At 34.6% G+C, this 16,305-nt stretch overlaps 1 protein-coding gene across 6 annotated transcripts in view; it reads right to left on the bottom strand.

Moving 5' to 3' along the window:
• Window positions 1-13,972, bottom strand: part of LOC142358657 (integrin alpha-3-like) — a 44,515-nt gene extending 30,543 nt beyond the window's left edge. Inside the window, exons 1-2 of one of the 6 annotated variants that reach the window (XM_075410145.1) lie at window positions 13,955-13,972; window positions 11,397-12,575 (exon numbers count right to left, since the gene is read on the bottom strand). In XM_075410145.1, the coding sequence (XP_075266260.1) occupies window positions 11,397-12,322 (926 nt within the window). In that variant the 5' untranslated portion in view covers window positions 12,323-12,575; window positions 13,955-13,972. Of the gene's footprint in view, window positions 1-11,396; window positions 12,666-12,897; window positions 13,334-13,954 lie in introns of those variants that run through there. The other 5 variants (XM_075410146.1, XM_075410147.1, XM_075410144.1 and 2 more) reach the window with 5 other exon arrangements.
• Between the last annotated feature and the right edge of the window lie 2,333 nt (window positions 13,973-16,305).

The following is a 16,305-nucleotide window of genomic DNA, read 5'->3' on the forward strand; positions in this document are numbered from 1 at the left end:
AGTCGATGGACTATAGAATTCCCTGCAACTCTAGCTTATTTAACTTATATCGTTCCTTTGTGTTGTTTAGAAATCAGGAAGCAAATGCAATGGGTTTCCATCCGTCAGAAGTGTTTTTGTTCATGTACAGCCCAAGACCAGAACGTGAGGCATTATTTTCTTCTCTATCATCTAATTCATGGTTATAGTGGACAATTTTTCAGTACTCTGTACTAATTTGCCTTTATTTTTATAGAAGTTTTTGAGTTTTTTGATGTGTGTTTTAGTCCACATGATTTTAGATTTTTTAAGGCGTTGTCTGAATTGGTGAAAGAGTTGTGCTGTATAAAGAGAAGTGTGGTATGAATTTGCCAATGTAATTTACTGAAGGACGATCGAGAATTGATCGTGAACGTTTAAGTGTTAGTGGAGGTGGAATTGCTAAAATAGCAGCTGTTTTGCTTTCGATTGGCGAAATACCTGTTTGGATAAATTTGTGTCCCCAGCCACTCAATTTTTGGACTAAGCTCAACCACTCAAATGACTGTTTTTGGGGATTGATGCGCAAGTTATCCTCATTTAGTTTTTTTTTAAACATTTAACAAAAAAAACTAATATAATCACATTTTGATCCTGCACTAACTATGATATTATCGCCTAAAAAGCAATATGTATTTTGGAGGGACTATATGTGTGTAATCCGTTGCTTCTGAAATTCTGTTGGCATGTCAGTGGGGCCGTAAAACCTAGTTTTAAATCTGTATTTGCTTTTAGATTCGCCACAATTGATTTTAAAAACTACACATTTTTGATGTAATTATATGTAGCTGTAATTGACTGTATGCATAATGTAGAACTATAGTTGAAAAATTATGCCTATTGACGTTTTGTGTGTCTGTTGAATGTTGGGAAATCGATCAGTTATATTTATTATGTCAGGCATTTGATATTTATTTTTATGAATTGACTTGTCGAGGACTTTTGAGTCTGGAGCTAGTTTTCACGGATTAATCTTTCGTTACTGTGATTACGGTTGTTGAAACGAAATTTTCATCAGAGCAACTTGTCAACTTTCGATTCACAGCTCGGCTGTAAATTTAGGTTTTAAATTAATTGGAACGCAATGACCCTTTTTCGTGCTTTGCTGTGAGTATTTGATGAAAGTCTGATTTAACGATTGCGTCCTTGATAAACCAATTCCTTAAACTAATTAAGGAAATTGCGAAGCAATAGCTTGTTATACTTTACATGAAAAGTTGTCTATATTGTTAACGCATATACCCCTTTCTGATTGATGTTGGACAACTGCCCATCCGAGGCTATTGAAAAGGTCCCGTCCTATGATGTTCTTGTGTCCATCATCTACCACAGTGAGACATGCATCCTAACAAGTCCAATCGTTGTATATGGACAGTTTGTGATGAAATTTTTGTAGGACCTTGATTGTGTCGTTTGAGAAGATTTGCCAGTCCTTTTTGTCTATTGAAGTGATCCATTGAACCGTTGGAGGAGTCTTTAAGATGTTACTGACTGAGCTTTCGGTGATGATGTTACAGACACTGCCGGAGTCAATCAATGCGTTTGAAGAATAAATACCCAGCTGTATTTTGACGTTAAGTGGGTCTAATTTGTTTGCCATTTCGTTTGAGATAGCTGCAAAACAGTTGTCCGAATCGCAATCAATTATTGAGTCGTACATTTTTTCTAAGAGTTCTCTATAACTGCTTACATAGTTAAAGGATTCCTCATCGTCATTTTTTTTCCGCGTTTCTTCAATTCACCTAACATTATTTTGTTTTAATTGTGACGTTTGGAGCTGTGGTTTTTTAGGTTTTCCGCACATTTTTGTGAAATGATTGGAAATTCCATAACTATTGCATTTTTTCCTATTGCGGGGCAATTTTTTCGATGATTATAAGTCCAACGTTGTACAGAATTAGTGCAGACACTTGTGTAATGTTGTTATTGAAAGGCATTTGCGTTGCGTTTGGAACTTTTTCTTTGTTGTTGAAAATTTGTGGTTCGATTGCGATTTTGGTAGTTGTTCACTGCGTTTACTGCATGATTGTTACTATTGTTCAGATTTTGGTTGACCGTTTGCTAATGTTGGGCTCCCATCTTCATGTGAACTGCTATTTCCACTACTTTGTGGGTGTTATTTTTGCATTTCATAGTCTAACTTTTTCAATTATGAATGTGTCGGGTATAAGTGTAGTTTTTTTTCGTCACACAGACTGCAATTTTTCAGCTTGTTCGATGAGTCTTCCGTAAAAAAAACTTTCAACATATTCTCCTTTCTCTTGTTTTGAGGCAAAAAAAGACCTAGATATCCCATGGTTCGTGACCGCATAGAAGGCCGACTTCATCGATTTTCTTGCATCTCATCTGTTCTGACCAGTTGCTTTAGGTTGTTGATTACGGATCTTGGGGTCCTTTCCGTTGCTTGAGTATATTTTTCAATTTGCACCTCATATACGGGTTCTGTTGGGTAGACAATTCCTGAAAGTGAACAGTTTAGAAAAATTTCGAGTTTGAATCTTTCTTGCGCTTCCATTGCGAGCTTCCATTGCTGAGTCCACTTCGCCCACAAAAGAGCCGGTGTGATTGTTTACTTCTCCCAGAAAGCATCTACGTCAAGAGGGATTTTTTCATGCATCAACTGCTGTTTGCGCCAAGTTATGCTGCTTATTTTTATACTTGATCCAATTGCGTCGCGTTTGACATTTGTATATTAGAGTTCGGATATTGTCTCGCAATTGCTAGTTAACTTGAGTAAAACTGAGTTTTAGTTTAAGTATCGGTAGATCGCGCCGCAAATGACTATCTGAGTATCTTAACTCAATTTTGAAGAGCGATTTGCAAAGTTCAATTACAACTGAAAGTTAGCAGCACAAATGAGAGATTTGAAGATAATTTACAGTTTTAATCACAACAGGAAGTTAAGATGATCATAGGCTGATGAGGAAACAGCGACAGAAACTATTAATTTGTTTATGACGTGAAGAGACAGTTTCCTGTCTGATATTTGAACGAAGATAAGATTAGTTCAAATACTTTAACTAAAATAAATTAGAGGTAAAATGAACTAAATACTGCACTGAATCAAATGAAATTGAACAAAATGCGGTAATGGATCTTGATACCAATATCCAGTCCGTATTACAAAAACAAACACTTATTTACCCGCAAAAATTTTGCTGTCCAATTAAGAAATTTATTAGACAATGTTGTGTCGAAACGTGTAAAAACAATGGCTGTCAAAAATTGTGGCGTCCTTCTATAATGATATGGCGGCTATTTGAACTTCCACTATCTCTAACTTGCACGCCTAGTGTGCTAACCATTACAACAACTGGTCTTAAGCTCTTGAACTTTTGGGCATCTCCTTTAACCCATTCTTGATATTTGTTGCTTCTCAGGGCTTCTCTTCTCTAGCCAAGTATACACTGACCCGGTAGAGCTTCTTGTCCAGCTATGTCAAGCTTATTTTAATTACGATTTACATTAGGTTGTTCTCTCTCAAACTTCTAACACTGAACAAGCCCTAGACCTTTATTCTCTCTGGCACTTTGTTTCAAGCGGACCTCACAGTTTCTTTCGGCAAATCTAGAAAATTCAAATAAATTTGAAAAAGTCAACCAAATTTGTAAACTACCAAAACCGTTTACCTATTCTTTAACTATAAAAGTAATTTGTTCTTCACTTTAATTGAATATTATATATGAATGCTTTATGATTCCTATCCTAATTATTTTGTTGACTAGAAACTTTTCAGAGCTTGTTTGGTTTCCACTTGCTTGGTTTCTTGTTTTACTATTATTGACATATTTCTCACAGAGAATTTTTTTGAAACGAATTTCCGTAGTTTTCTCTCTCTTTGCGAAATCTGCTCGATTGTTTAACTTCTCCGACTGTTTTGTTTAAGACAATATTAATGTTCGCGCTCAACTAAATGATTGGGTAACTGTTTGAAAAAGTTACTTAAAAGTATCAAGTGTTTTTTGGAAAACAAAATAAGTTTACCAGTTGTTTGTTTTCATTTCGCGGAACACTGGAAACGTCGAGTTTCTTTGACGCCCTTGATAGATGTTATATCTACCTCCTAATCAAAAACTAATTATGCCAACAGCTACTCAACGTGGGTTCAGCTACGCAAAGAAAAGATTTTTGATTGATTGAAATAACATTTTTCAAATTTAAAAACTCGCCAGACTTTTTTAATTAATTATTTATTTTCAAAAAGCAATATTGCTGTCGAAGCTGAGTCTTTGCAAACGTTAAAAAGCCGTTGTTCTTTTGTAAGAGCGTAGATTACCCGGAATGGCTGTCTCCTAGTTAAACTTGATGTGAATGTCAAATGTCTTGAAGATTTGCATTCCTCTGGGCCTTTTGAAAGCAAAGTGCCCTTTTTCCATAATTCCATAATTTTGCACTATTTGTAGCTTGTTTTGTCTCATTCTGGATGCCATTTGCTGTTAAGATTACAGGAAAAACAAACCAAACAAACTTTCAGAACTTTTTAAAGGAGAAAAGATCTTCTGCTTTTTTAGCCCATCTTGTGGTTTTAATATTTAAAAAAATCACCTGAATCTCTTTTTCACACTTGCGTCTGCACACTCCCGAACCTGTTTGCTTAAAATCGAACGTCTGCTGATCATTACGCCGCAGAGGTATACCCAAATCGTCACGGCCAAATATGCCTGATTTGTGTATCTCTTGTTCGTTTTTCCTATGTTAATACATTGAAAATGCAACAATATTGCGAAAAATAGCTACTTAAGCAAGAAAAGGCAAAAATGAAGGGAATTGCACAACCCTTGTTCGCAAAAGTGTCCAAATTTTAACCGCGAATTTAAAGTACAAGCTATGTATCTTATTTTTTCGCGCACTATGTATCACGAATATGCTCGATTTATGTATCTCTTTTTCGCACGCAACTTAACTCGATTTCGCACTATAATCCGCAATTAAGCCAAATTTAATGCGCGTTTTTGAGCATTAAAGTGATTATAAAAGCTTTAATACCACTACTAGTACTAAGTACTACTTTATTACTACTTATCAAAAGGTTGAAATGACAATTATGAAATAATTGTTTTAATTATACCTTTGAATTTTCGATTATTTTCTCAAAAATACGTGAAATTTTCAGATGGCCGTTTTTTATTTCTAAAACACCATTTGTCATGAAACAAAAACATCTATTTTTGGTTGTTAACCGAATTTATTGTGAAGTGAATTAAAAACAGAAAAGAAATATGACTTTTTTCTGAAAAATCCATAAAAAATTTTTTGACATCTCTCAAAATTTGTTGAGCAACCGAAAAAGTAAACAAAAACAAGGTTAAAAAGACCTCGAAGAAACTTTTTAACTAATTTGCAAGCTAAATATATAAATAATTATATATATATATATATATATATATATATATATATAAGTAAATATTTATATATATATATATATATATATATATATATAAATGTACATATATATATATATATATAATATATATATATATATATATAATATACAAATATATGTACATGTATATAAATAGGAAAAAAGTCATATAGAATCAGTTTTGCTGGTTGGAATTCTGATAACAGTCAGAAACAACTGTTTCTTTTCACTGAATTTGCTGCCAAACACGCCACTGAATTTTTTCCCGGAATTTAAAATCTTGCAAGACTCTTGCAAAATTTTTGCAATATTTTGAATAATGGATAAAAAATTTTGTCAATGATTTCGCTTTTGTGGCTTGTTTAATAAACGATAATCTGCTTCAAAGATGTTTTTTAAAACATTAGTACCCTGTTTTATGTTTTCGCAGGTATCTATAACTTGCAAGAAAGTTTTGAATCAGCTTGCAAGATTCTTGCAAGATTTGAATCCGCTCATCACTAGGGAAGACATAGCCGAAAACTTAAATCTCTGGCCAAATTTAATAAGTGTATAATTAACAATTGCAGTTATCGTGATTTAATTGTGCTCAACAAAAAAAGTAACGCATACAAAAACACGGCAAAATTGTACCAAAGAATGAATGCCTAACTTAAAAACACGTAGGTTTTTAAAACATATGTTATCGTTTTTATCGTTGTATGCTCACAAAAAATAGGCCTGAAAACTGCACAAGGAAAATAATTAGGCCTGCAATTATTTACAAAAAAACGAGACAGCAAAAAAGGTGAAACTCAAGGTCCCCTGATTTTATTGAAAAACCAATATCACTGTCAAAATTTTTTTGATATACTTACAACTAATGAACAGATCAGTTTGTATCTTCTGTGATACCACTTGAGGTCATCATTAATTAGACAAATATTCAAGTAAAACAAAAACAGATAAAAGAGGTAAATTTCAACAACAAAAACGAGAAAGTTTTATAAAATTGACCAATTTTATGAGAAATTTTGGAGACAGATCAAAAACAATAGTTTCCTGTTCACTAAAAGTTTCAGCAATAAGAACTGTGCATATTTCGAATGTAATCTATCAGAATTGAAAATTATGAACATCATGATAGAAGTCAAATGGCCACACAAGAAAGAAAAAACCATCTAAATATCTTTAAAAAATTAAAATTCTTACTGTAAAAGCAGATATGAAGAAATTTATGATTTAATTCTCTTCATATGTTTGCTCCTCCTAAAAATGGCGTTTCTAAAACTTCTGCTTCATTTTAAACTCTCAGTGACATTAAAATTCAATGAAGAACTTCGAATAAAAAAGGCTGCCCAATGAAATCCGAAAAATTTAATCTTTTTAAATTCTTTTTAACGTCCCTTTATATATATATATATATATATATATATATATATATATATTCACAAAGTTTTAAAGCCGATAACTCACTCTAGAAAATGAAATTTGAAAAAGATCTTAAATTTCGTATCCCACTAGATATTGTTCCGAACCCTTTTGAGAGGGGGAACTATACACTCAAATGTGTTTTTTGTTCAGACAATTTTGACCGATTGATATATTCATCGTAGATAGTTTTGATTGGTATCAGTAAAAAGCCCCTCATTGTAGGATACGGAATTTAAAAGATCTTTTTCAAATTTAAATTTTCTAGAGTGTGTTATCGATTTTAAAACTTTGTGAACACACACACACACACACACACACACACACACATATATATATATATATATATATATATATATATATATATATATATATATGTATATATGCCTCTGCGTGTGTGTGTGAGAGTATGTGTGTTTGTTTGTGAAATTGTTTAGAATTATTCTTTGAAGAGTATTACTTAGGTTTTTTCTTATGGCTGGAACTTTATTAGAATTTGGCGTGCGAAAATGAAGGAAAACAGTTTTTTTTCTGGCAAAAAGATGAAGGCGAAAAAAGCGGAGGAAAAAACACTTACTTAGTACGTGAACTAACTAAGCTACAGTAAAACGTAAAATTCCTCAAATTATTTTTGATGGAAGTTTCTTGTGAAATCTTGTTTTTGGAAAATTTTCCATATTAAGTAATGTAGTATGTGTGAGTATACGCTCTAAGTCCAGTTAGATCTGGTGTGAGTATATGGAAGACACAAAACGAGTGAAATTAAACTTCAAAACTAACCTAAAAAGATTTTGAGATAAACTTTTGGTTCAAAAAATTGTAAGTTATTTATTTGCCTGTGTTTCAAGAAATTGTATGTTGCGACAAAAGTTTTGAACATGAATTATGTAAATTTAAATGCATTACCTTTATGTTGAACACTGATATATTATCATTCACTACCTTTATCAGCATTATTCAGGAATTAACTTCACTTTTAGTGGTACTTTATTACAACTTTTTAGAGTTCTGAAACATGTCAACTAAACAAACCACTTGGTTAATGTTACTCTTTTGAAATTTATTAATGAAACCTCATTTTCCTACTAATTGATAACAAACTAGGGTTCAGTTTTTCTTTCAGAAAATTACTAAAATGTATTCGAATCCTGCGAAACTTCTGTCTACTGGAACTCTCTCGTCCATTTAAACCTTTCTGCAATAAATTTTGTTTAACCAAAAGTACTATATATAAAATGCTTGTTGAAAAAAGTCAATTTCCAAACACTGAAGAAAATAAAGTCTAAACAGCTTTTGAGCACCCGGCTGTCGACAGTACTCTTAGGTTTCGCTATGTAAAATCTCTCAGTGAACAGAGTTTGATAAATCCTATTAAAACTATTTTTTCTTAATTACTTGCTTTTTTCTGTTCTCTTATTCTCAGCTATTCTTAGAAAATGACTACTTGCCCTGTATTTCACATAACCAAACTCATAAATTAGTCCTTTATGACAAAAATGGCCAGTCCCACATTGATATACAACGCCTTTTTTGAGCAAGGGATTTTTCGGAAAAAATCGATGGATCGGCTTTTCAACTTTGTCTTTAAAGTTGTTTGTATTTAAATCGCTTTAAAGCTCTAAAAGCTTCAATTAAATCTTTAACAAGGTGACTTTTACAAAGTATTAAATCACTTTTGCCTGCTCAAAATGCGCGCTTTTAGTTAGGCTTAATTGAGGATTTTAGATACTTTTAATGCGACTAGTAGATACCTAAAATGAGCGGAAACATGCTACAAGATTTGTCACCTATTTTACAATTTCAAAGTATTTATATTTCGCAAAAATGGCGGAACACCTTTTCCGAAAAATAAGATACACAGGATGTCTCCTAGTTTCGTTAATTTTATGTATCTATTTTTCGAGCGAACTTTACCAAGGCGGAAATTTTGGGGTACACTTCTGCGGTGTAATGACCAATCAAAGCCCTTTTTTAAAAGATTTAAACTCCCTCTTTGACGTTTAAAGTGAATTTGAGTTGAAATGGAAGTTTAAAGTGTCCAACATTTAAAGTGTCTTATTCTAAACTAAACGTTTGAGCACAACTTCCACTCTTTAAAAAAAGAACCAAATTATATTGTAAAATTGATAGGTCAAATTTCTGCACAGCCAACTATCAATTGATTTTTTTAGGAAATAACGTTTAAAAAATTTCACTAAAAACTCTATTAAAGTCAACTTTTTTAATTTCACCAAAATGTGGTGAGACTAAACTCCAGCTTTCTTAAAAGAGAATCCAAAAAAACAGGTAAAAATAAAGAAAACTGAAAAATTCGTAAGCTTTTATATTTGATGAATAAACAATGAAATTTCAATTGGAACTCAATGATGCCAACTCTTTTTAAATTTGCACAACAACTGCCAAGAAGATTGTTTGTTGCTCCACGTCTGAACTGATGCACGGTATTAGTTAATCATTTACATTGTTTGATATGTAATGTGAAATTCAACAAATATGTTGGTTCAAATAAAAAGAAAGCCTGATTCCTTCGAGGTTCATTTCTTTTCTAGAATTCCTTCAGATCTTTCTGGTGAGCAATTAGGTCACACAGATTAAAAAAATTGCGCAGTTTGTTTTAAGCCTTTTTGAATTAAATTTATGAAACAACAAAGATTAGAAAAATAATATTCCGGAAGTTTTAATGTTGCGTTGTTAGAGTTTGAGGTAACAATTATGTTGCGTTGTTAGAGTTTGAGGTAACAATTTAGAGGTAATGCTTGTTTGTTCATAAAAACAAGGAAAATTAAAATTTACAAAATGAAAATTTAATTGAAATAAAACACAACAATGTTTAGAAAGCAGTTGTTGAAACATATGTTTCAGATAGAATTTTTTTCCCACAAATTAACACATTTAACAAATTTTACAAAAAAAATTTAGCAACAAAATTAAAGAAGTATCAGCAAAAATGCTATCATTAATTTTCAGAAATTGACTCCTCTAGACTGACAAAAACCTATCATTGCAGATTTTCTAAACTTTCGAAACTAAAACGTTATAAAAATCGTTATAATGGACTTCTTCTTCCAGGTTTCCCGTACAACTTTGAATCAAATTGTTCAAAACATTATTTCCTAATGAAAAATAGTGTTTCAATTAGTTGAATTTTATGAATTTTCTTAATTACGGATTTATTACATTTCTTTTTTAATTTCATAATTGTTTTTAAAAATATTCATAATTTTTTTTGAAATCCAGATGAAAACTAGTTCTTTTTTCGTTTCTATGATGTGTCTTAATTAAATTAGCGACACCTTCATCTGAATCAGTTAAAGATTCAAAAGCGTCTGACACACTACTCAATTTTACTTAAAACAAAAACTGGATGATTGCAACAATTAATCGCAACATTTGTTCAAATGATTCCAAAATCGCAGGTCAAATATTTACAAGCAAAACTGGTTAAGTTATAAAAATATGCGCATCAAGATTTCATTGTTAAAAACTTGAACATTGAACAGTTTTCTAGTAATAACGCGTAGTTTTTCCAGAACACTTGAGAATCGAGAAGTTAAAATGACAGTGTCTACTACGCATGTTCCGTGTGTTTTCTGATCTCCTTGGTTTTTCCTTCATTTGATACCAAAAAGACCAAAAATAATTTCGTGTTTGCAGCATAATTTTATACTTTCTTTGTAAAATTTCATGTTGTAAAATTACATTTTCGTAATTTCTTCAACATGGAAAATTATGTTAAATTATGTATCTTAAAGTAATTTAAAAATATTCACCGTTCAATTAGACATTTTACATCAAATCAGTTTAAACAAACGTTTTATTATTTTGATTATATGTAATGAATACAGCAGTTTTATAAATGTGAGTTTATTTGCTTAATTGTTTTGCTGCAAATAAAGCCGTGATTCCAAAAATGTTTATTCACCTGTTATTTTTTTGCGCGTTGAAACTTTGAAACACCTTTCTGTAGTTTATCTTCATTTATGCAAAATCATAATCTTGCATTAATTTGCATTTTTCAATCAGAATGTTGAAAGCTTTGAAAATCGCTTGTGAGATGATGGAAAGTAGTTATTATGAAATTCTTGCACGTCAAATTCTTTGTTTAACATGACGAACTTAGAGTGAACAAAATTAAACTTTACCTGAGAGTCCGATCCATGAAAAGTTTATAAGAGCATGAAAGTTTTTCGTTGTAAACATTGCAAGCCTGTGCATCGCGTTGCTGTGAACTTAAAGAAACTTGAAAGTTCCTACAGGTTAACCTTTCGCGACCCTGGAAACCACTTGAGAAGGCTTTGCGTCAGCTGAAATTAAAGGTCAAAACTTCTACTGCTACGTTTGCACGACCAAGTTGCGGCACTCACTCCCACAGTCTCATTGTTTTTTTCCCGATACAGTTACTAGGAAACTTGTTACAGCTCTAACAAATTCCTTCTCAAGTGGGCAATAATATGCTTTATAACGCAAAATTTGCTATTCAAAGTTCTCAATCGAAATCGAGTAGCATGTTGATTCAAAAAATTTCTTCAAACAATTATAACTTGGATCGTTTTAGGTTTGTTAGAATGGCATCTAATTCATATATTACAGATGTAATTTATCGCACCTGTTGTTGGGTACAGACAGTCGAGAGTAGACGTCAGGATTTCCAGGCATAGACAAATAATCCACTTCCTCTTGCATAACAGGAATTCCATCATACGTCTGACCAGTTATGGGAGCCCCATAGAGGAACTGCCTAGTGACAGAATCAGACTCCTCTGCTGAGAACTGTCGCATGTCCGAACTAAATCCTGTCTGGCAGCCGACGTTATTGGAGCTATCGCTGTTGACAACTGGACAGGGAAATCTTCTCTTAAATTGATCGTCGTCAATAGGAACCAACTCTAAATTACTGTCAAACTTCAAGCACATGCCCGTGAAGTAACTCGTGTTGAACACTGAAGTAAAACTTCCACTAGCTCTCATTCGTCTGTCTTTAGATAAAAAAGCGAACTGGTTTGCGCAAACTACTGCGAAATCACCAACATCCTCACTGGGATTCGAACCACTGTTGTCATGTTGGGGCGTTGATATTGAAGCACCCATCCATGCATTCTGCCAACTCCACTTGTAACTAGGGCTAATCATGCTCTTTCCACCGAGCTGTGGTACTTCAACCTTTTGGGATAAATCTAGGGCAATTTCGTCTGTGTGAAGAAAGGTGCAGTCATCCGTGTAGGAGGTGACGGGGCATGAATAAAGAGCACCAGAATTAGTGTCGAACTGATTGTCAAGAGGAGCACCAATTAGAAGCTGCTGACACGCGGAAGCGCCACTGTCGCATTGCCCTGAATTACTTTTGCGGCTGAAGAAAGCCAATGAATAGCCGAAAAGTGAGTCATCCGAGGACGACTTGGGAGCACTTTTAATAACAGGGTAATTAAAGTCAAAAATATTAACAGCACTGCCTAACAGAAAGTTTGATAATAATAGTATAATAATCGATTTCATGAAAGGTGAAAAAATGGTCGAATACGTAACAGACGCCATGTGTAAGTAATAATACTTGTTTCCTCAAGTTGTTAACAGTAAGCTACTTTTCGTAAGCCATAATGTCCAAATGTAATACATAAAGGCTACAATTCAGATATGGGAGAATTGTAATAGAGTAAACTTAAGTTTATGGAACAAAGTTTAAGGGGAATTTACAACTTTTGAGAGTTTTATAACACAATGGTACGAGGAAACTCACCTGTGAATCAAGGAGCAAATATAGTTCTATCAGCTGTTCAATTTACTAAAACTTTAAACTTGTCCAAGTTAATTAGGTTCAGGACCTGATCTCAAATAATCTCTAATATAATCAGAACGTTCTATTTGCTCTATCTGCTATCTATAAAAAAAAACATTCCTATTTCTTTGACGTCGATACTTCAATAGTTGGACGCAAAAACAACAAACAATTTTCAGAAGCAGTCTTTTATAGTTAAAGTCTATAAATTGGCTTGCGTACAGCTGAATTTATACAAGGAAAAAACAAGAAATGAAAAAACGGCTTAAAAATTTGAAAAGGAAAGCTAATTTTTGCGTGCAGGATATACAATCGCGGGAAAACTTAGCCTTACCGGTGGAATTGAATAACCGAGGTCACTTATTTTTTTTCAATAGCGGTAGAAATAAAGTCTTCTATATATGGTAATACTTTACAAGTCTTAATATTTAAGCAGAAGCATAAGAGTGGTGGTGTGCAGTGTAACTCGATAATTGTGGTGATGGCACGAATTGAGAAAGCGTTGATTAGAAATCATCATAGCAAGTAATAAAAACTCATTACTGAGTTTATACAGTTAGTGCAGAGAGTATAAGTTATTATAGAACTGCGGTTTAAAATGCGGCTTAATTTGTTAGTCGGGAGTGTTTATATGTTTATGCGTTTGGTTTCGTTTCAGAACTTGGCCATTTGAAAGCTCTTTTGCGTTCAATGGTTTACACAAACCAAGAGCACAAAAGATACACTATATGTGTATGTATCGGATAGACGGCATTGCACACGAGCTTTTTATTTACTAATAATAATTTGAATTCTAGTCTCGTATAGATTGATCAATAACACCTCTAGCAGTCCATGTGACCATCCAATGTTCAAAATTCGCGATTAGTACAGAAACAAGTTAAATGATGCGTGAAAAAAGTTTAAAAGTTTCTTTTTCGGGCGCACCTCAATTGCAAAAAAAATGATTAGATTTAAGTGACTGATTTAAACTATTTTCAAATATATCATTTGCTTCAAATGAGGTAAAACAAAAATGACTTCTCTGTTGTTGCCAAAAATTCATCTCTGCAAAAATCCACAAATGGCAGCCATCTATGTACCAAAAAGGATATTCTTGGTGGGGGGGGGGGGGGGGGGGTGGTTTGATAGACTGGTTATCTACAATTGGAGGGGGGGGGGGGGGGGTGGGGGTGCAAAGATGAAAAGTGCAGAAAAATGTGTATATGGTCAGTAAAAAACGCAGAAATTGATTTCGGAAATCTATGATCAGTAAACCATTTTTCCTTTTAGTTATGTCTAGGAAAAAGATCTAAATTTAAAATTTTGCGATCTCACATCCGATGGTGTTTGCGAAGTTCTTGCAACCGAAAATGCGTCAACAGAGCGTCCGTTTGTTATATTGAGTAAACAAGTGATGGCAGGCAACGGTGTCAGTTAGCTAACTAAGCCGCTTAGTTATAAGTAGTTTTGAGGATTGTTAATGGTGCGCTGGTGTTCTTCAGAGCGCCAACAGCGCAATCTACCCAGCATTAGGCACAGTGAGGAATGGCCACCGCTGAATTGGTCGACAGGGGGTTTAGCAGACAACCCAAAAATGAGAAGTTAGGCCGACACCGCAACCGCACTCCAAAATCATTGGTCGGGGGACTAGCAAAATTCTGACCAATCAGGTTTGTCCAGCAATCAGAATTTAGCTGTCGGCTAAACTTCTCATTTCCTCCTTGTCGGCTACACCAGCTGTCGGCCAGTGTTACTATAACAGTGAGGAATAAAGTTTAGGTAAGCTTAAGTTTAAGAATTGAAGTTTAAGGGGGCTCTCTTCTGCAAATATTAGTTTAAACATTCGCAAACTCAATGCTTGTCACTCATTTCACTGCTGTTGTGAACTTACGCAATTTGTTATTCTAGATCAATTCCCTTTTCTATTTTCCACAGCTCACATTTTCCCTTTAAACTCTCCCACCACTACCAACTACAAGGCTAAAATAGCAACGACTTAAGGGAGGAAATTACGTGAATTACTTGTGAAGCCGCGGGAAGCATGGTCTTAAAGTTTCACCAGCACAAGTTCTGGCTGTGCGTCTAAATACCAGTTTCGTTAACTCAAAACAAATCCTTTAATTCTCAGGGCAGAACTGTGTAAACTAGCCATAATTCGAATTCCACATCTTGGTTCATGTACATATAGCCATGTTTTGGCGAGCTAATGAAGCAATTGAGCGGTAGATTAAGCTTTAATCTATTCAAAATACAAAGTCTTGTTTAGTCAACTCGCCAATAAATCAGTAATATAATCAAGAACTTAAATCCGCCCTGAAGTCGGAAGCAGACCACCGAATACAGGGGAATGTCAACATGGTCTTAACCAACAAATTGGCCATAGTTAAATGGAAACTACTTTGCTTGCTTGCTTCTGCAATACTCAATGGCTGTGAATCTATTCAAACAATACATTGGTTGATGGCTAGAAAAGGGGCAAAAATGCCTTTCTGTTAGCAATTAGAGGGAGCATAAATGTGAACAGAACAGAATGCCTTGAAAAAAATCAGGGTGGCACTGATTGTTTCACGCTATAGTCCTATAGTCGGATATATCATGAATATTACCACACGGTTGTTACTGCCATCGAGAAGTAATCAAACTACGACCCGAAGCCGCCGAGTCGTTGAATAACTTCGAGAAGGCGATAACAACTGTGTGGTAATGTGGTAAACAACTCTCGTTGCGATTACAACAGTTGCACATATTAAATAACTGTTGCCGTGATTAGGCTACGAGTTTATCACATTCTTTCATCGCCACTGTTTATATAGTAACAGTGGTGATAAAAGAGAGTAAAACGCGTAGTCTAATAACGAAGCAGATTTGACAGTGTCACTTTGGCGTGTTATTTCACCGTTAAGTTATGCAACTGCTGCTATCGCAACAAGTATTGACTAATGAATATTACCACACGGTTGTTATCGCCACCGAGAAGTTATCAAACTCCGAGGTGTTATGATAACTTCGAGGGCGATAACAACCGTGTGGTAATTTTTTTAATCAACAGCTGTTGCGATCATTTGAAAACTGAACACAGTTTTATTGGTTTTTAATTTTTATTTTTTGTGAACAATTACATTTTCAAAGGCAAGTGATATTTCTTCGGATCTTTTCTTCGTTTTGTCCTCATTCGCCCCGCCACCACATATACAGACACACTCACACACGCACTCACACACACACACACGCACCCACACACACACACACACAAACACACGCACACGCACACACACACACACACACACACACACACACACGCATACACACAAACACACACTCAAGCACACACACGCACGCACACACACTTACACTTACACACACTTACACACACACAAACACACGCATAAACGCACTCGCACGCGCGCACACACACACATACGCATGCACAAACACACACGCACGCACACACACACCACACACATCACACGCACCCACACACGCACGCACACACACAAACACACACGCACACGCACACGCACACACACACACACACACACACACACGCATACACACAAACACACACTCAAGCACACACACACACGCACGCACACACACACACACACACAAACACACACGCACACACACTTACACTTACACACACTTACACACACACACGCACGCACGCACAAACACACTCGCACGCACACACACCACACACATCACACCACACACACATACCACACATAGACACACACACGCACACACAACCACACACACA

Source organism: Convolutriloba macropyga, chromosome 2 (genome assembly GCF_964194025.1).
Source record: "Convolutriloba macropyga chromosome 2, txConMacr16.3, whole genome shotgun sequence".
In the NCBI taxonomy this organism is placed as follows: domain Eukaryota; kingdom Metazoa; phylum Xenacoelomorpha; order Acoela; family Convolutidae; genus Convolutriloba; species Convolutriloba macropyga.